Source organism: Thamnophis sirtalis, unplaced genomic scaffold (assembly GCF_051295495.1).
Source record: "Thamnophis sirtalis isolate CommonGarterSnake01/CBP01778 unplaced genomic scaffold, rThaSir2_p1.2 scaffold_2, whole genome shotgun sequence".
Taxonomy (NCBI): domain Eukaryota; kingdom Metazoa; phylum Chordata; class Lepidosauria; order Squamata; family Natricidae; genus Thamnophis; species Thamnophis sirtalis.
In genome coordinates this window covers 97,559,551-97,579,470 of record NW_028261382.1, presented here as the reverse complement: position 1 = coordinate 97,579,470, position 19,920 = coordinate 97,559,551, and the positions used below count along the sequence as shown (strand labels likewise).

General features: G+C 62.6%; 1 protein-coding gene across 1 annotated transcript; it reads left to right on the top strand.

Moving 5' to 3' along the window:
- The first annotated feature begins 54 nt into the window (after nt 1-54).
- On the top strand, nt 55-18,047 carry BCL9L (BCL9 like). Its single transcript, XM_087706456.1, is given in 13 exon segments — nt 55-336; nt 10,973-11,108; nt 11,294-11,381; nt 11,524-11,646; nt 11,954-12,143; nt 12,310-12,394; nt 12,543-13,656; nt 13,659-13,811; nt 13,814-13,879; nt 13,882-14,739; nt 15,804-15,968; nt 16,105-16,299; nt 16,302-18,047. Coding segments are annotated over 12 exon segments (3,909 nt in total). The 5' UTR covers nt 55-336; nt 10,973-11,096; the 3' UTR covers nt 17,162-18,047.
- Nucleotides 18,048-19,920: the final 1,873 nt, after the last annotated feature.

The window sequence follows — 19,920 nt, the reverse complement described above, 5'->3', positions numbered from 1 at the left end:
GCGGCGGCGGCGCCTGCCCGGAGTGGCTCCTCGCCCGGGGCGCAGCCAGCGCGCTCGGCCCCCAAATGAGCGGGTGGCGGCGGCGGCGGCGGCGGCGGCGGGCGGCGGCAGGCGGAGGACGCGGCGGGCGCTGCTGCCCGGGGGCTCCGGCGGCTTCAGTGCGGGGCGAGGCCGGGCCGGGCGCCGCGGCGGCCACAACGGGAAGGGGCGGCGCGAGGACCCGCCAGGACCGCCCGACCGACCGGCGCTGAGCGGCCCGGCAGGCGAAGGCGGAAGAGGCGGCCCCGCCACCCCCGCGCGCCCCCCGGGAGCCTCGCCACGGCCTCCCCGGAGCAGGTCAGGCAGCGCCGCGCGGCGGGCCGGGGGGGTCATTGTCCGCCAGGGCGCTCGCGTGGCCGCGCTGTCAGCGGCGGAGGGAGGGAGGGCGGGCGGGCGCGCCGAGCGGGACCGGGGGAGGCGGGCGGGCGGGCGGGGGAGGCCTCTGCGGACCCTCGCGGCCTGAAGACCGCCAGCGCGGCGGGAGCGAGCGAGGGGGAGGCCCGGAGGCCGCCGCCGTGCTCCGCCGAGGCTCCGCGGATGCTGGGCCGCCAGTCCAGCCCTGCCGGGCCTACGCCGCCGCCGCTCTCTTGGCCGTGGCCGCCTGCGCGGCTGCTCTTCCGGCCGCCGCTGTCACCTCGGCCCCCGGGACGGGGCTTTGGCGGGCCGAGTGGCCGGAGGGCCTCGCGCGCTGCCCAGGCGGCGCCTCCCTTTCCCCGGCCTGGGAACCGGCGGCGCGACGGCTGCGGGGCCCAGCGCGGGGCCTGTGGCGGAGGCCGGGGGGCCGCGGCGTGGCGTCCCTCCGGCCGAGCAGGGAAGGTTTCTCCAGTGGTTTCTGGCCCATCGCCCCGCTCGGCTGCTGGCGGCCTCTTGGGCTGCTCTTGCGAGAGCCGCGCCGCCAGGCATCGGTCCCCCCGTCGGAGCCTCGGCTGACCGACACCCCCCCCCCCGATCCCCCTGGATTGTCGGGGGCAGCGGAAGGCGTCCGTCCCTGTTGGCCTCGGGCTGCTGAGTGGGGGGCGCCCTGCCGGCCTCCCCTCTGCCCAGAGAGCGCTGCCTTTGTGGGAGCACCTGCCATGAGGCCTTTGGTCCCCCTTCCATGCGGCTGCCCCCGTCCCTTCCCTTCCCGCGCTGCCTTGGAGCCGGCTGTCTTTCTTCCAGGGCCAGGTGGGCTCTAATGCCCTGCGCTGCTCCCCCGCATTGTTGGAAGGCTCCTGGCGACTCCCCTGGGTGTCCCTGCCAGCCCCTCTGCCTGCCAGCCAGCCCTGCTTGCTCTGCTGCCACCCCAGGTGACCTTGTGCAGATTTCGGGCCTGCCCCTTAAGGAAGGGGTTTAGGCTGCAGCTCCCCATGCCATGCGTGGGGTGGCTTGCCTGCCCACCCACCCACCCCTGCCCTCTTGTAAATGCCGGTGGTGGGGCTGAAGATGCAAAGGAATGAGCTGTGGGCCGTGTCTGCATGTTGGCCAGGTGGGATTGCTGGCTCAGCCTGGAGCCCTTCAGGTGTGCAGGGTGCTGTCCTGCTCCTTTTCGGGGGACGGGAGTTTGGTGGGTGCCCTTAATTTTTGCACTGGCAGAGGAGAAGGCCTGAGGCTGCCTTTGGGTTACTTCACCTGGGCTGCTTTCTAGGCTCCTCTCCTTCCTCGCTGCTTCCCCAGGAGGCTCTTGGAACCCCCAACCCCAGTTGTCCCCAGCTGGGTCCCATCCCTGCTTTCGGGTGGGGGTGGGGGGCTGCTCTTCCTCATCCTCATCAGACCTGCAGAGCTGAGACCGTTTGGATGGCCAGCTCCTAAACTTGGGGGCAGGGGGGGCCTTAGCAGAGGAGCCTTACCTGCCACATTGCCTGAGCATGTGTGAAACCTCCCCCCCCCCCCCCAAAGGGAGAATGGGTCCTGGAAGGAATAGGCCAGCCAGCAGCGTGAGAGCTGCCTCTGCCCGCCTGCCTGGAGTGACCTCCCCCAGTTGGAGGGGGGGGGGGCAGAATGCCCAGGTGGCCTGGCTCTCCTGCCTCAGGGAGTCCCTCCTGGGTGATGAAACCACAGAGGGGGGGGGAAATGTGTCACTTGAAACTGCCCCCTCCCCCTATAAGAAAACTGCTGAGTAGCTGCTTTCCAAGGGTTGTGGCCAAAGCCAGGCTGGCTCGACTGCCAGAAGCAACAGGGTGGAATTTCCTCTGCCTCCGGCCAGCTCATCTCAGGCAGGCCAGTGTGTCTGTGAGGACGGGCCAGACTAAGAGTGGGGGGAGACTGGAGCCAAGAGCCCCCCCCCCCTCTTTAGGCCTGGTTCATATTTTCTCATCCAGGCTGGGCTGTTTTACATTAGGGGGCCCCCCTCCAGGATTCCCCATGCAGCCGCTAATGAGCCGAGCCTCCCTGCCCCCCCCTCAGAGTTTTTGGCTGTGTTGGAACATTTTACGGCCTTTCCTCGCAGGAGGAAATGCCAGGGAGGGCTGTCTCTTGCTTTTGTGAGGGCGGGGTGTGTCCCACTGGAGGCTGGGACCAGAGTCTCCGCAGCGGGGCCCCTGCCTGGTCCCAGGAAAGGCCAGAGGCAACGGAGGCTTGGGCCTGGCGAAGGAATCATTGTGGCAGGTGGCAGAGGGTGACCAAAGAGATTCCTGTGGTAGCTTTACCCAAGAGGCTTGGCCCGGGCCAGGCACAGTTCATGCCGGGGTGGAGGTGCCGAGAGCGAAGAAGAGCGAGCAGGGAGGCCGGCTCAGGGCATCGGGCAGTTTCATAGGATCCGTTTCCTGCTGTCTACCTGCATGCATGTTGTGGCTCTTTCTGCATCCTCTTGCCAAGGCCTCTGCGTGGCTTGGTGTTGGTGACGGACGCCGAGGACTCTGGTTTGCCGCACCATGCAGTGCCCTTCCTCGGGTGGGCTTGCTGAACTTCCTTTGGCTGCAGGAGGTCCAGGCAGCCCGGCTCCTGCTGGACTAGGCAGCAGAGCAGGTGTGCAACATGGTCCCTGGAAGGGCAGCCTCTGAAAGCCTAGTGTTGGCGGAGTCGGGATAAGGCTGGGGCAGCAGAGAGGAAGGTTTGTGGAACTTGACACAGCAAACAAGCCCTTTTCTCTGCCTGCTGTTCTACTTGCTTGGCTTCCCCCCCCCCCCTCACCCTGTTCGAAGGACCCTGAGAAAGAGCATCTTGCGCTCTGCTCCCTCACCCTCTGGCTGATCCGCACCCAGTCTCTCTCCGTGGGCTTCGCTGTCTGTGCGCTGGTCTTTCATTTCCCCTGCCTTCTGATACGTCTCGATGTGCCAGAAGGGCAGCTCCCTTTCGGATGCCTTTTGTCAGAATTCCCTGCTTCCAACGCGTTTTTCCTAGACTAAATGGAAGCCTGAAAATTGGAAGCCGCCTCTTCTCCCCATGACTACAGAAGTCTTGTTGGAAAGGTTCCCCCCCCAAAGTGCCTAAGCATCTACACTGAGTGCAGTTTGTCAGCCATTACAAATCCATCTGGTGGTTGATGCTGTTTAACCCACATTTTTCTAGCTTACCAAGAAGTAGGTTGGTCCACTTTTATCAAATGCCTAAATCCAAGTATCCTTACTATACCCAGAGCATTTTTCTGGTCCACTAACTTAGTCACCTTGTCAAAGAATGAAATACGGTTTCATTGTTTGGCATGATCTGTTTTTGACAAACAAATGTTGACTTCTGGTTATAAGTTTGCTTTCTTCTAGCTGTTCCCAGATCTATTGCTTGATTATCTTTTCCAGGATCTTCCCAGGTATTGACGTCTGATTGGTCTGTAGCTTCTTGGATCTCTTTTTCCCCTTTTTTTGAAGTTGGGAACCACATCAACTTTTTTCCAGTCCTCTGGTAGTTCCCTGGTGCTGCAGGATCTTTGAAAGATGTAGTTGAATGGTTCCAAGATCAGGCCTGCCAGCTTCTTCATAACTCTGGGATGTAATCCATCCGGTCCCAGTGATCTGAACTCTAAAGCAGACGGGTGATCTCTTACCATTTTGCCCATTTCAGTTTGAATTGCTAACCTTTCTTTTATGGTTTTGATAAGTTGGGCTGTTTTCTTTTTTTGTGAAAACAGATGCAAAGAAAGATTTAAGCAGCTCTGCTTTCTTCCTGCTGCTGGTCACTTCCTTGGCATCTTCTCCCCTTAGTGGACTTCTTTCTTTTTAAAAAAAAATGTTGAAATAATTGAACCGTATTCTGAATTTCTTCTCCTTGGTTGAGTGGCCTGTAGTGTACACCTATAGTGCATGTCATTTCCCCCTCCCCCCTTTCTGTATTAACCCAAAGGCCGCCTGGGAGGCTTCCGGCCTTGGTCTTGTGCCTGTCTTGCTTGGGGCTGCTGGTCACCTGATGGCAGCCCAAGCGTTACTCCCAGGTGACTCGAGGGAGGGCCCTGGCTGGGATAGACGCCTGCAGGCAGGGAGTGGAAGGAGCGGAGGGATTATTCAGGCTCTGAGCATGTGCAGAAGGCCAGTTGGTCAGGAGGGGCATCGAGGTGTTCATGGCCTGTTGCCCAAACCGGATGTTCCCATTGCTGGGCCTGTCCTGGGCCAGGCAAGGGGGTGGGTGGGATATGGGTCCTTTGCTGCGCTTGGCCTTATTGCAAGAATGCTATGGAGAAGTGGTGACCTTTGACCCTGGTGCCAGCACATGGGGGCAGAGCAGGAGCCGACCCGGAGCAGGGGGTGGGCTCTGCCACACGAGGTGGGGTGGCACGCTCCAGATGCACGCATTTCCCACTCAGGAGGGGACACGCCCGTGTGATGGGCTTCCAGGATGGAGAGCTCTCCGGGGCCAGGAATGGCAGCCTTGTGCAGGAGAGGCCATGCCACGTCCTGAGGCTCGGGGGGGGGGGGGATCGGAATAGGGCTGGGCGTGGGGGGGTGCCATCCTGTGCAGGATCGTTCTGGGTGAGCTGGGCATGGCAACAGACCCAGCCGGCTGAGTCAGGGAGCTGGCCGGCTCCCAGAAATCCGAGTGTGGTTTCTCCCTTTCCCTCCAGCCTGGGCTTTTTTCCACCTTCGCTAAGCGACAGTTTTGTGTACGCACAACAAAGGCCTCCTTTCCTCGGCTCCTCTGGGGCTGGACCAGGCGTGAGTCAGTTGGATCCCAGTGGGGCAGGAGTGCGCAGGGCAGGGGACCTTGTTCTCATCAGTGCAGGCTGGCATGGGACCCTCACGGCACAGGGCCCGCGACCCCAGCGCCTCCTGCTTCCAGCCCCCCAGGCTGGCACCTCTGGGAGGGAAGCTGGTTTTCGAAGTGGGAGAGGCCTCTCGGCGCCTGGGTCAAGGGGGCAGGAGCAAACCCAGCGCCTGTCTTTCAGCCCATTCACCTGGTGCAGTGGGGGGCCCCAGGGCCCTCCCAGTGGAGCATGGTTTCAGCCCCCCACTCCGTGTATCCCCCCCCCAGAAGACAATCGGCTGCCGGTGGTCCTTCCTGGAGGTCTGAATCAGAGTTTTGTGACTTTGCAAGTTGTGGGGAGGGACGTCCCCCTCCTTCCCAACTGCTGCTGGGGGGTGGGGGGTGCTGGGCCTTGAGAGCAGGACTTGGCCCTGGGAAGCTTCCGCCAGTCTCCCTTGCGGGAAAACGTCTGATCAGAAAATGGCAACTCCGCTTGGGCAAGGACGGGGCTGTTGCGCCACCGCCGGTTGAGCTGAGGGGTGGGTTGCTGGCAGAGGCCGCTAGACAAAACAAATCTTGGCATCTGGCTGGGGCGAGTCGGATCCTGGCACCAAGGAATTCCAGACGCCTCTCCAGCCTCGCTTGGAGGGAATCCTTCCTCAACAAGATTTGCTTCATTCTCAAAACTTGCAGAAAGTTCTGGGCCTGTTCCCACCTCAGGCAGCGAAGAATGTGATCTTTGTAGGAGCCAAAGGATCTTTGGGAACTTCTCTAAAGATGGTCTCTCTTCAGGCTTCGGCCTACTTAGCGCATTGCTGTGGGTTGCAGCGACCTGGAGTGACGCTGACTCCGAGACAGGCCTCGCTTGGGCTGAGCAGGCGGAGGGGGATGGCTCCAAATCGGCCTCCCTCCAGTTAAAGGCTCACTTGTTAGGACTACCCACCCCTCGGAAACACGGGGGGGGGGCAGCCTGGTCTGCCTCGGTTCCCCAGGCGTCAGCTCAACAGACGATCCCTGGACTAGGCCGGAGGCTAGGAAGAGGGGAACCCAGTGGAATGGCCCAGGCATTCGAGGGAGGCTGCCTGCCGGCTGTGGCAGCTGATGGTGCCCTCAGAGAGATTCCCTCTTCCTGAGCGAGTGTCCTCTCTTGCTTCTGCCGCCTTCCCGGGGAGCGCTGGGCCACTCTCTGCCCTGGCGTCCCACCTCTCCCTCCAGCTGTGGGGAAGGCTTAGCCTGGAGGTCATGGGGAGGGTGGGGAGGCAGAAGAGGAAAGCTGGTGGTCTTACAGCTCTGCAGGCGGTGCCCTCGGGGGAAGCGCGTGGAGGGGCAGGAAAGCGCTGTAGAAGTTCTGGAATAATTCTGGGTAAAGTGACGGGGGAGAAGCGCCCTTCTCTGCCGGGCGCTGAGAAATGCCTGCAGGCGGGAATGTCCTCTTACTGGTCGGTGGCTTCAGTTTGACCCAAGGGCCTCGGAATGACTCTTTTGCAGAAGAAGCCGCCTTCTCCCATCTTGGGATGCTGCTTGCTGCTCTTGGCCAGGCGGGGACCTTCTGGCAGGTAGCTCTGTGCAGAGCGATGCTGTGGCTAGGAGGGCCCCGGTGAAGGTGGGGCACGGGTGGGTGGAGAGGCCAGGCGAGGATGGGCCTGGTGTTCCGTATCAGTGCTGGGTTACAGAGGGCTGGTTTCTGGGCCACGTCTTACTGGAGACCCTCAGGAGCCCCTGAGGGCTTTTCACTGTATGTCTGCACCTCTCTCTCTGCATAGGAAGGCCTGTGTATTTTGTTCTAATTTTTCTCCCTTAAACGCCACAGCAAGCAAGCAGTCACCCTTCTCCTTGCTGCTTCCCACCCCCTCGCCCTTCTCCGAAGCCCCTGGCTGTTCCCTCCAGGCAGAAACCTCCTCTCCCCCGCACCCTCCACCCCCTTGAGACAATCTCCCAGTCTCAGGGACCCTTGCATAAAAATGGGTCTTTCTCAACTCGTGACCCAGGGTAGATTCCCCCCCCCCTTCCCTCCCTTGTGGAAGCCCACCTGAGGAAGGCTACTGCAGGGCCTTCCCTAATGAGCAGGTTACCATTCCCGGCTGCTTCTTGGAGAATTACTTGGATTCCCTCGGCACAGAACGTGGGGCACTGCCTGGCTGCTGGCCTGGGGGTCTTCAGGTGGTCAAGCAATAGGTAGGGACAGGTTTGAGGGTGCAGGTCTCCAGGCAGTCGGAGGCAGGACACAGAGGCTGGTGCCCTTGGAAGTGGGGGCCGGGGGTCTGAATCTTGCTGCTGGTGGAGGGCACGGCCTTAGTGCGAGGATCATTTTTGGCTCCACATCCCCAACTCCTGGCTTGGCTTCAGGTTTTGGAGGTGCTTCTCTTTAGCCCAGCAGGAGGGATGGTGATGACATCCAAGAGAATGTCCAGAGACCCCAAAACACTGCGCTGAACTCAGTCTGGATTTGGGGGAAGGCAGGTGGGTCCCTGTGGCTGCAGAGAGCTCTTTCCTAACTGCTGAGAGACTCACTGCCTCCCCCAGGCCCTGCCTTGCAGGTTGACCAGCCCTGTGGGGGAGGCTTGGGGCTGTCCAGTGGAGGGAGAGGCTACTATTCCCTCCAGCATTGGGGGCTGGGGGGTGTTGCTTCCCCTCCCCTCCTCTTAAGGGAAGCAGGAGGGGGCCTGCAGGACCCTGAGTGTCTTTGAGGGTATGCAGTCACAGCACAGGCCACCTGTCATGCTCCAGGCTGCATAGATGCCCAAGGGGGCCTGTGGTGGCTGGTCTTGCAGGGGAGAGGCCTGTGCTTGGCTCAAGGGGTCGTTCCAAGCCCTGAGCAGAAATCCAGACGCCATTCCCAGCCTCCCCTCCTGGGCCGAGTGGCTGGGCATGTAGCCGCCAAGGTTCTGGGCACATGGGGCTCTTGCAGGCCACCTCTGAGGGCTGTGGCCGGCTCCCTCTTCTGCCCAGGGAGCCTTTGCTCTTCTCCAGAGCCCTCCTGAGGGGCCTCCTTTCATACCTGCTGCTCAGGCTTCCCCGGCATTAATCGGGGGAGAGGGGCGTCCTATATAAAGATGGAGGCTTTCTCCAGTTTGGGATTTCACTGGGGAAATGGCCTCATCACCCCCTGGAAATATATTCAATTTCTCCCTGAGCCTTTGGGCACAAGGCCGTGCAAGGAGCCTGCATGGGAAGTGCAAAGGAGGAGGAAAGTGTTACGGGGTCAGTGACACCCCCCTCTCCGTCTGCTGGGGGTCCCTTCTGCCCCATAGTCTCCTTGACAAGAGCCCAAGACCTCCGATTAGCAACCTGGCCCCAGGGCTCCCTGCTCACTTGAAGGGTAGACCGTCTCATTGGCCGCTCTAACCCCGCGTCGGTTCTCCCGGGGAGCCTGGGGCCCAGGGGCGTCTGGTTGAGGGGCATTGTGCCCTTCTCCCTGGGCTGCCCTTTGACATGCTTATTTCTCATCCCTTGTCTTGGTAGCCATTCCCAGTTTCCAGGTTTCATGGAAACGGTTGTGCGGATCTCGTGGGGCTTATCGGGGGGTGAGGAAGCCTTGAGCCTGATGGGGCTTCAGAAGGGAGGGATCCGATCTGTGTTGGCACAGGCGGATCGCACCAGGGCAGAGGCCAGCAACGCGGACGCTCCCTTGGAAGGCTTTGGGGCCTGGAGAGCTGAGGCAGAGGAGATCTGCCCTTCCTCTGCAGCCAAAGCTAAGGGGACCCTCCGCAGGGGTTCCACCACAAAACCGCGCTCGACTAAACCGCGTAGCTGACGTCATCAACAGGGCGACAACAGCGCGGAGACAGAAGCACGCTGTAAATGCTAAACCTAAAATTAACCCCTAAACCTAACCCTAACCCTAAACCTAACCCTTACCTTAAGTTGAATTGGCTTGCTTTCAAAGCGCTATTTAAAGCATCCTTCTTTCTCCGCGCTCACTGTTGTCGCCCTGTTGATGATATCAGCGACGCGGTTTAATCGGGCGCGGCTTAGTCGAGCGCGTTTTTGTCGTGCCATGCTCCGCAGGTAGGTCCCAAACCCTCCTCCCGCCCCAAGGCCTTTCCCACCAGCAGGGCTGGGAGTGGCCGGGACGGGGACTGCTGTCCGGGAGCCAGTTGTGGTCCAGAGGCATCTGGCCCTGCCACCCTCGCCTGCAGGTGACTTGTGCTGCCCCCTCCCTCCCTCCCTCCCCAGCAGGCTCTCCCTGGGCAGCCTGGAAATAAATCTCTCCTGGTGTGGAAGGAGGAATATAAATATCCCGGAGTGATGTGATCTTTCCAGCTGCTATTAATAGGCCCCCAGAGGCTTAGCCGCCCCACGTGACGACGGAGAGTTAAAGAGACGGTGTCAGAAAGGAGCCCCCCCCCCCTCAGGGCTGGAGCACCTGCTGGCCAGAGACAGCTGCAGGTCAAGGGACGGGCTAGGGCCCCTCCCCACCTTGACCCTGAAAGTGGTGCTCCTAGGTAGGGCTGGAGAGGATCCAGAGCCCCCCACAGGCCTTGAGAGTGACCTCTTCTCAACCCCATTTGAGTTGGGGGGGGGGGCCTTCTCCCTCCCCTGTCCTGAAACTCCTCCATTCAGGCTTTGGATTTGCTCGGCCTCTTCCCAATCATCTGTTAATGGCCATTTCCCCAAAATGCTACCAGGGACGCTCGGCCCCATCAGCCACTCTGAGGCACAGTGTCCATTGTTACGTTGCACTAGAGGGGCTGAACTCCACACAGAACTGGGTAGGCTCCTCTGGCACATCATATATTTGCATGGAAGGATGGCGGCAGGGCCTGCAGATTCCGGTTCGTTTCCAGTGATTCCCCAGGTGGAATTGGCATGTTTTTTAGCAACTGGACAACAGGGGTGTGTTTCCATTCAGTTGATACCGAAAGTTCCTTTCCTCGTCAGTCCCAACCAGGAATACCTAGTCATGTTTTCTTTTGCTCTTTAGTAGTGGACTCCAGCGGTTTGGAGAGCGGCTTCTTTGTTGCCTTAAGCATGCAAAATGATTTTGGATTGTAAGCAGATTTCTTAGTGCTCTGAGCCCAAACTCCCCTTAGGAAGATGTTGGTCCCAGCTCTTCTCCTTAGGGCTTCTCATCTTTGTCTGCTGGAAGAATTGTTGGTTGTTTCTCTTAACTCATAATGAAGTTACTGTTTATCCCGGGACAGATGAAACAGCCTCTGTCCAAAAATCTGATGGACTTTGAAAAATTAACCAGACTTACTTCTGCAAAAGCCATACTGATTCTCCAATACGTCTGAACATGTTTAATCCTGCCTCCCCCCCCCACACACACACAGTTTCTCCCCCCCCCCCCCAATTGGAGCAATCTGCCTTGGCCAGTTCCACAACACGGTTATCTTTGGAGGGGAACATCTGGAGAGGGCAACTTTTGGAGCGGATCCCTTGCCAGGTTCAACCAAACAGAGCTTCCTTCCGGTGTAAACATCTCCTCCTCTCATGGAGGGCCGGGCCGGGAAGGGGTGCCAAACAGGGGTGGGCTGCTCCTCTCGGTTCGGCCCAAATCGGGCGAATCAGTAGTGGCAACGGCGGGAGACTCCGCCCACTCACCCGGAAGCTTCTGCACATGCGCAGAGGCGTCGCGCAGGAGCAAACCGGTAGGGGGAAAAATGGAAACCCACCACCGGTGCCAAATTGCAGACTCCCAGAGGCAGCGGGGGGAAGTCTTGGGCCGGGAGGTTGAGGGCTTGTAGGGAGTGAGGATTGCGAGGTTTGCCGGAGGTCTCGGGGACACCTTGGCACCAAGTGGGTGTCCTGAGCCGTAGGAGCCGTAGCATCTGCCCTGGCTGCTTCTTAGCCCCCCCTCATGATTGTTTTTGTGCCCCTCTCTCTCCCCCTGCCCACCCAGGAGGCGTTTGGCCCGACCGGAAGTGCCAGTGGTGGTGGACCCAGAGACGGGGGGCTTCCTCCTCCAGTGTCGCTGCCAGAAACCTCAGCCAGTCAAATGCACCCTGACAGTAAATTGGCCAGCCATGGAAAGACAGGTAACAGCAGCGGTGCCCACTCCCAGCCCCGGCCCCACCCTGTCAGCCCCCCTCCCATCGGCCACCTGGGCGCTAAGGATGTGGGCGGGGCAGGGAGCCAGGGCAGCAGAGTTGGCCAGCCCGCCGCAGGCCCTCTGGCACTGAAAGCCAGCCAGGCTCCTGTTTCTGTCTTTGGGGCCTTGAAGGGCAAAGTCAGGCGGGAACGCAGCGTCTCCATGGATTCGGGAGAGCGGCGGGAAGCGAGTGCCACCCCACTGGACAAGGAGCTGAAAGGTGAGGCTGCGGGGGGGGGGCACAGCAATGGCAAAGTCGCCTGCTCCATGGGTGGGGCGGGGTGGGCTGCCATCTCATCTTCCCCCCCAGCTGCGCCAGCCTTTGGATGGAGGAGGGCTTAGCGCAGCCTTTTGCGTGACAGGCGAGACGGTCCCTCGGAGCAAGAGGCGCTGCGTGCTGGAGAGGAAGCAGCCCTACAGCGGGGACGAGTGGTGCTCTGGGCCGGAGAGCGAGGATGACGACAAGTCCCTGGGCAGCAGCCACAGTGAGTGCCCAGGGGCTCAGGCACGACCCCGCAGCCACCTCTCTGCTCCCCACGGAGGCCGTGGCCCAGCCTCCCAGGGCCCCTCCGGGAGACGCAGCCGGGCCTTGGGGAAGGGGGGCCCCTGCAAGCGCCGCCTCCTGCTTCTCTCTCCCCTCCTCGGTGCTTTCCCAGGAAACCCGCAGGAGGAGAAAACGGCCATCGTGGCTGGGGGGAGCACGTGGCCACCGGGGCCAGAGGCTAGCGGGCCTTTCCAGGGAGGGGGCCGTGACTTGGGAAGGCGCTGAACTGCAGCGGTTGTCCCTCGCAGATTGCCACGTAGCCGAGTCGGCCATGAGCGGAAGTGCGCAGCTGGGCCCAGGATCCAACCCTTTGCCGGCCCTGAGCGAGAGCAATACCCCTGGCGCCCCTCACAGCACGGCCCCCAGCCTGCGCTCAGACGCTGGAGGAAAGCAGGGCCTGCAGCTGGTCTACGTCTTCACCACGCACCTGGCCAACACGTAAGCCGTGGCCCCTCCGTGGGTGTGGGGAGCATCTCCTTCGCCTTCCCCTCTGCCAGCCCCAAGCCAGGGGGAGGTATCCCCGCAGGGAGGCCGGCCTGGCCCACAGCTGGGTCCCAGGCAAAGGGGAGGGGGGCGTCCCTGATGGCTCTTTGGGTGTCTGCAGGGCTGCGGAGGCTGTCCTTCAGGGCCAGGCGGACTCCATTCTTGGCTACCATCAGCAGCATGTGCCCCGGGCAAAGTTGGACCAGGTAAGTGTGGAGCTGGGGAAAGGCAGCCGGTCGCGTTCCTGGGGAGGCCAGACCAGCTGCCCTGAGCGGGAGACCTGTGGCCGGAGCAGGGGTGGTGGCCGGCCACAGGATCCCACTCCCCGCAATGACCTTCTTTCTCCTTCTGCAGCCGGCCCCTCTCCCGAAGATGCCGGGCGCCGTTGAGCCCCTGCCGCTCCACTTGTCTCCTGCCAATACGCCTCAGGGACCGCCGGCCCTGCCCCCAAGCAGCCAGCCCCCAGGACAGCAGGCAGGAGGGCCCCCCCTGGGGCTCAGCCAAGGGCCTCTCTCTTCCAGCAACGCCCTCCCGCCAGAGGGGGCCCCCGAGGAGTCTTGCCAAGACCTGACGCCCAACTCGATGGGAAACGGCAGCAACAGCAGCAGCTCCGTGGCCCCCAGCAGCACCCACCCCAGCACCCCCACCACGCTCGGCTCCCTGCAGGCCAGCACTGCAGAGGGCCTGTTGGGGGAGGGGGCCAGCACGGGACCCCCTGCGGCAGGAAATGGCCCTCGCAACCCCCTCAACACCGAAGGCCTCTCCAAGGAGCAGCTGGAGCACCGGGAGCGCTCACTACAGACTCTGCGGGACATCGAGCGCCTGCTCCTGCGTGGCAGCGAGGCTGAGCCCTTCCTCAAGGGCGGGCCAGGCCCCGGTGAAGGCACCATCCTGCCCACCCAGGCTGCAGCCCCTCAGCCTCCCCAGGCTGCTCTCTCCGGGGCGGGGGTGAAGAAGTATGAAGAGCCGCTGCAGTCCATGATTTCGCAGACGCAGAGCCTGGGGGGCCCAGGCCTGGAGCAGGAGGGGCCGTTGCCCCCGGGGGTGGACCTGAGCCAGCCAATGAACATGGTGCTCCAGCGCCTCGGCCAGGACAGCCTGACCCCCGAGCAGGTGGCCTGGCGCAAGCTGCAGGAGGAGTACTACGAGGAGAAGCGTCGTAAGGAGGAGCAAGCCGGACTGCATGGCGGGCGGCCACTCCAGGAAGTGATGCTGGCCCAGCCCCTGGGAGGCGTGATGCTTCGGGGGCCCCCGCCACCCTACCACAGCCGGCCCGGGGAGCAGTGGTTGCTGCGGGGGGCATCCCTGGACATTCAGGAGCAGCTGCGGCCCACCTTCTCTGGCCCCCGCGGCTTCCCGGGCGGCCATGTCCAGAGGGGCTTTGCCACGATGCCCCTGGAGTCCCTTGGCCCGTGGCGGTGGCCCCGCCCCATACAGCCCGGCCTACCGTGGGGTGAAGACCTGCCCCTCAGGGTCCGGGACACTTTGCGCCTGGGGGCCTCTCGTACCCCCCAGTGCAGGGCGAGGCGGAGCGCTTCCTGCCATCCCGCTCCCGTGAGGACCTGCTGCGTCACCCCCTGCTGGAGAAGCGCCCGGGGTCTCTGGGGCTGGAGATGGAGCGTGTACTCCGACCCACCGGCAGGTGGAGCCTGGCCTGTTTGCCGGGGAAGGCCTGGGCTTGGAGTTCGGGGGGCCCGGGCCCTGATGAGCCCCCCACCCCCGCTGCAGGAGGTGGAGCCGAGCGCCTTGGCCACGCCCACCAACCTGAACATGAACGTCAACATGAACATGAACCTGAGCGTGCAGATGACGCCCCAGCAGCAGCAGCAGCAGCAGCAGCAGCAACAGATGCTGCTGGCCCAGAAGGCCCGGGGGGCGGAACTGATGTCCCACGAGGAAATGGCCAGGGGACGCGCCCCAAATGGCACCGGGGCCCTGATGGGGGGCCCCCCGAAGATGCTGATGGGGTCGCCCTTCCCAGGCCAGGGGCAGCAGCAGGGCTTCTCCGGGCAGGGTCCCTACCCCCCTGTGCTGCAAGAGATGGGCGGCACGCCTGATATGTTTGGCCCGGAGCAGGGCGGCATGGCCGGCACCCCACGGCTCAGCCACGTTCCCCTGCCACCCAGCACCAGTGCCTCGGCCACCAACATGCACGCAGCTCCCATCCGGGGCCTGGGCCGCCGCCCCTCGGACCTGGCCCTCAACATGGGGCCGATGAACTCGCCCAGCGTGGGCCGCCTGAAGTCTCCCACCCTCAGCCAAGCACATTCCCCCCTGGGCACGTCCCCTTCGGCCAACCTCAAGTCGCCTCAGACCCCTTCTGCCCTGGCCAGCCTGCCAGCCGCCAGCAGTGCCCCCCTCAAGTCCCCGCAGGTGCTGGGCTCCGTGCTCAATGTCCGCTCCCCAACTAGTTCGCCCGGCCACCTCAAATCGCCCTCCATGGCCGTTTCTTCCCCAGGATGGGCGCCCTCCCCCAAGGCCAGCCTCGCCAGCCCAGGAAAGCCAGCCCTGGGAATGAGCAACTCCGCCCCCTTGGGCCACCTGGAGCAAGGTAAGGGCAGAGATCCGCCGGGGCTGAGCCGTTCTGGAGCCCTTCCGGTGTTCAGGGAGTCCCTTCCGTTGGCTTCCCCTGGGAAGGGAGAGGAGGGCAGAGTCGTAAACAAGCCGTCCCCCGCCTCCCCGCCCCCATTCCTTTCCTCGCCTCAAGGCACCTTGCAGGAGGGGCGGCCAGGCCCCCCGGGGGGCAAATGGGCCTCTGAGCCGCCTCTCTCCCACTTCACTGCAAGGGGCTCCCTGGGGTCCCGGAGCCAAATGTGGGCAGGGGCCAAAGTCCCAGTGGATGAAAGGCACCCAACAGTCCCCCAAACAGGGCCTGAGACTTCAGGGTGCCCAGGGTCCCCCACTGGCCTAAGGCTGCTTCTTCCTGTTGTTTGCAACCAGGCTGCCTCCTAGTTTCGATTGAAGGGCACAAGCATTTCTCTGCTCGGGGGGGGGGAGGGGGGGGGAGGTAACCCTATTTTCCTTTTAGCTCTGAAATGCCAAACCCTCCCCTCCCCCCCCCAACTCCCCCAGCAGATCCAACTGTGAGGTGAAGACGCTTTACTGAGAGAGGCCCCTGTTTGCAGGTCCTCCTGTAGGAAAGTCCGAGGCATCCTGGGGGTCCCGCTCAGCCTTGGCCTCCACTGGGATACCTGTGGGGATCATTGCCTGCCTTGGGGGTGGAGTGGGGTTAGATGGGAGAGAGCCTGTGAGCACCCCAAAGGCTCCCAGGGACACCCCCAATAGAATGGCTATTTAGTTCCCCCCCCTCCACCACACAGACATAGGGCATCTCCTAGCATCAGTTTGGGGAGCTGGAGGGAAAGAGAGCGGCTGCCCTCCTGGCCCGGCCGGCGGCCTTCCCAGATGCCTTTGGCCGGCATGGTTTCGGCTGTGTCGGCTCTTCCCCCGGCTCAGCTCCGAGGGTTGCCCGATGCTGCTTCGACTTGGCCTGAAGACGCTTCTGTCTCTCTCTTGCAGGCGCTGTGCCCTCTGGGTCTCGGAGCAGCTCCTCTGCCCCGCCTGGCAGCGTCTCTGGCCCCCTGAACCCCAGCCTGCCTTTTCCTTCCTCTCCAGATCCACCCCCATCCCAGAACCCTTTGTCCCTCATGATGTCCCAGATGTCCAAATACGCCATGCCCAGCTCCACGCCACTCTACCACAATGCCATCAAGACCATTGCCACCTCGGATGACGAACTGCTCCCGGACCGGCCCCTGCTGCCGTCTGGGGCTATGTCTGGTAAGAGTTTGGGGTGGGTGGGGTTCGGGCAGGCTTCCAGGGGCCTCCTCTGGGCCCCGTGACAGTGCCGTCGAGTTGGGGCATGCTTGCAACGTGTCCTGCCCTAGGGCTCAGCACTTTCCGTTTTCCCTTGCAGGCATGGGCGGAAACCAGCCCAATCCAATGCACGTGAACTCTGTGGGGCCAGCCCCTGTGCCGAGCCCTCTGGGCCTGAACCTCGCTGGACAGCAGCTGCTCTCCCAGGAAGTGGCAGCCCCCCCGATGTCTTCGCCCAGCCCCCTGGGCACCGGCCTCCCCATGCACAGCGGCGCTCCTGTGCAGAACCCGATGATGCCCCCCGGCCCCCCGATGCCCTGGGCCAGCCCTGCGGCCCTTCTGGCCAGCTGGTATTCGCACCGCGTCTGCAGCAGCCCCCCGCCAATGGCGGCATTCCAATGGCCCCAGGAGGGGCGGCCGGACCCGGGCTGCAGCAGCCGCCTCCCCCACAGCAACACCACTACCCGCCTGGCTTGGGAGTCCCTCCAGAGGAGCTGCCCCCCCAGCAGGTGCCCCCGCAGCAGCGCCTGGCCGGGCGGCTGCCGGAGCCCTACCCTTCTGTGGCCTCCGTGCTGAGCGACCCAGAACTGAGCGACGTGATCCGCCCCACACCAACGGGCATTCCCGAGTTCGACCTCTCCCGCATCATCCCTTCCGAGAAGCCCAGCAGCACGCTGCAGTACTTCCCCAAGGGGGGGGAGGGCCAGGGGGTCAAGGGCCTGCCCCCCTCCAACCTGCACCTGGCGAGCCTGCAGAACATGATGGTGGAACAGGGCCAGGCCCGGCCCGGCCCACAAACGATGCCGCGAGGAATGACCCTGTGCCACCCCGGACAGATGCCCGTGCTGGGCAGGACAGGCCTGCCCCCCCAGCAGAGCCTGGTGGGCAACAGCCTGCCCCAAGGGCTGATGCTGCCCCAGCAGAGCCTCCTAGCCCAGCAGAACTTCCTGCTCATGCAGGCCAAGCAACGCAGCATTTCCGTCTCCGGAGAGATGTACGGGCAGCCGGCGGGGCACCTGATCTCCCCCCAGGGCCCCCTTATGGGCCCCCCGTCCCAGCAGAACCTCATGGTCTCCATGCGCCAGCGCAGCGTCTCCTTGGACGGCCAGATGAGCTACGGCCCCGGAGCCGGCAGCATGGCCAACCTGCCCTTCTAAGGCCCGTCCCGCCTTCTCTGCTTGACTTCTGGAAGGAGGAATTGGGAATTGGTGTCGGTAGGTCTGGAGGAGCAACGGCCGCCCAGCCTTCTCTGGGCCGGAGGAGACCGAGGAAAAGGTGGAAGCCCTCCTCCACCAGCTACCCTGGCGCCAGATGGAAGGCCCACCCAGCAGCTGCCTGCAACCGGGCGGAGTCCGTGGGCCAGCTGCCCACAGGGCTGGACACTCCAGGCTAATGCTGGGACAGGGCCTGAGGTGACGTTTGCACCCCGCCCCCTTAGCTCTCCTTACAGGACGCCACGAGAGTGGATGGGCCCTTTCCCCCGGGCCGTGAAGGGATGGTGGCCGGGGCAGGAAAGGGTGGGGGGGCTTCCCAGACCGTTGGGCATTGCCCCTCCAGTGGCCTTCTGCTTGTTTTCCCACGGGGGGAGGGGGGCAGACGGGGTGAGCTCTTCCCTTTGCTTCCATGCCTCCTGGCGCGCTCTGCCGGGTCCTTGCTGCAGAATGGCCACGGGACGGCTCCACGGCCCGATTCCACCTCCTGGGCTTGTAGTGGGATACCCTGAGGAGGAGAGGAGGTTTGGGGATCAAAGGTCGAAATAGTCTCCCGTTGAAAAAAGATGGCTTCCATTTGGCCGCAGTTGCCCACAAGGAACGAAGCCAAGCAGCTGCCCTCTAGCATGGGCAGGGGCTGAGGGGGGCTTGCAGGGAGACGGGCGCGAGAGGGCAGGCCCCGTAGCCCCCCTTGGGAAAGGCTCGCCTGCCCCTCGTGTCTCTGTGGAGGGGGGGGTTCATCCCCTGCCTTTGTCTAGAACGAGGCAGTGGACGGAGCAGGTCAGGGAGGCCCTTTCTCTGGGCCTGCCCAGGGGTTGAGGAGCACCTGAGGGTGGGGGCTGGGTCTTGCAGGCCCCTCCCGGCAGGTGCACCTGGCACTGCCAAGCTGGGGCGCCTCTGCACTTTTGAACTCAGCTTCTGCTGAGACCCCCCCCCCGCCCCCAGCTTTGGCAGTGAAGATCAGAAGAGGGGGGGGCTGCAGGGGGCCTGCTGGGGACACCAGGATTAGAAGCCCCCAGGAGGAGCAAGGGGGAGGCTGGTTTCCCAGGGTCTGGCCAGGAGTTTCACCACAACAGCCCCCCCCCCCCCAACGCCGCAGAAGGGGCTTCCAGTGACCACCGTCATGTTCATCCTCGCTTGGAGCATTCATGGGCTCTCCCCCTCCCACCCCCCTCCCTCCCGCCCCTCCGGCTCTGCCTTGTGCTGTGAATGTGGTCCAGTCTCGTGTCTCCTGCCTCCCTTCCTGTTTCCCTCCCCAGCTTGAATCGCCTCTGCTGAGCGCCCCCCCCCCGCCCCCGCTTCCTTTGCGGTCAGTCAGGAGGAGGTGCTATCGGGGTGACCCCTGCGGCTCACAGGGGGGGGGGACACTGGGTGCTCCATGCCATTTCCTGTCAGCCATGCATTTTGTACCAGTCTATAAATAAATATATATAAATAAATATAAATATAAATATATAAATACAATATGTGAGGACATCTTACCGGTTTTTATTTTGAAATGATTTCTAGGCTTGTTTTGGGGTATCTGTGCTGCCTGTAACGTATTGATTGACCTGTTTTATAGGTGCCTTTTTATTAAAAAAAAATCAAAACTTCTGCCAGGAGCTTCCTGTGATGTCTTTCTCTCTCCCGGCGCAGGGATTGGCACTGGCCAACTGGGAGGAAGCCTCACCACCCCCGAGATTGGAGACAGGCACCCCAACCCTTCATGGCGGTCGGGGAGGGAGGGGTCTTCCCCCAGGTTGCCTGAGGCACCCCCTCCTCTTTCCCGGCTCTCTTAAGTACTTCTGTGCGTGGAAGTGTTTCCTTGGGGGCTGGGTCGGAGGGTTAAATGCTTTTTGGTTTTAAAAAGGGAGATAATATTTGCAGCTCCGGGTTGAAATGAGGGGCTCTTGCCTTGAGAAGCCAGCAGGCACACCTGATGCCCCCAGGCCCTCAGAGCCCTCGGCTGGCGGCTGGGGAAAGGGCAGTGCCAGCGGCAGCTGCTTTCTCTGCTGGGGCTTCTGCTCTGCCCTCAGGGATGGGGAGGCCGTGCGGCACCTGTGCGGGGATCCCCTCTGCTGCCTTCTTGCTGGGGGTCACTTGGTGGGAAGACGTTGCCCTCCTGCCCCATGACACAAGGCAGAATTGCAGAGCATACACAATGCCAGTCCCAGAGCAGCCACAGAGCGAGTCCCACGTGGGGATGGTGGGAAGGAAGGCCTGGAGGCTGCTCCGGTCAAGAGAGGCAGCCAGCTCTCCTGCGAGCAGAGCAGAGGGGCCTCTGCCGGCTGATGCCCCCCCCCCGGGGCCCCGTAAGATGGAGCAGAGACAGGTGTCTTTGGTTGGTAGAAGCCAGGAAGCCCCTCCCACAGCACACCTTTCCCAAAGGGCGGGGCTGGCGGGGGGTCCCACTCTGCCATGCGGGGATGGCCTCCAAGGCTGCCTCGGAGCTCACAGCAACCCTGGACCTGACTCATCCGACACACGCTGGAGGTTCCCCCGTCAGGACAATGAGGACTTCATTTGGGTGGGTTACCCTCCCCCCAGACCTCCCTCCCCCCCTGCTGGGCTGCTTGCTGAGCCCCCTTTCTTGGGCCAACTGCAGAAGAAGCGGGGAAAGGCTGGCAATGTCTTTATTTCAAGCAAGGGAAAGCACAAGGAAGGTTTACAATCTGTTTCACACATTCTCCCCAGAGCAAATATTTACAGCAAAAATACAAAAA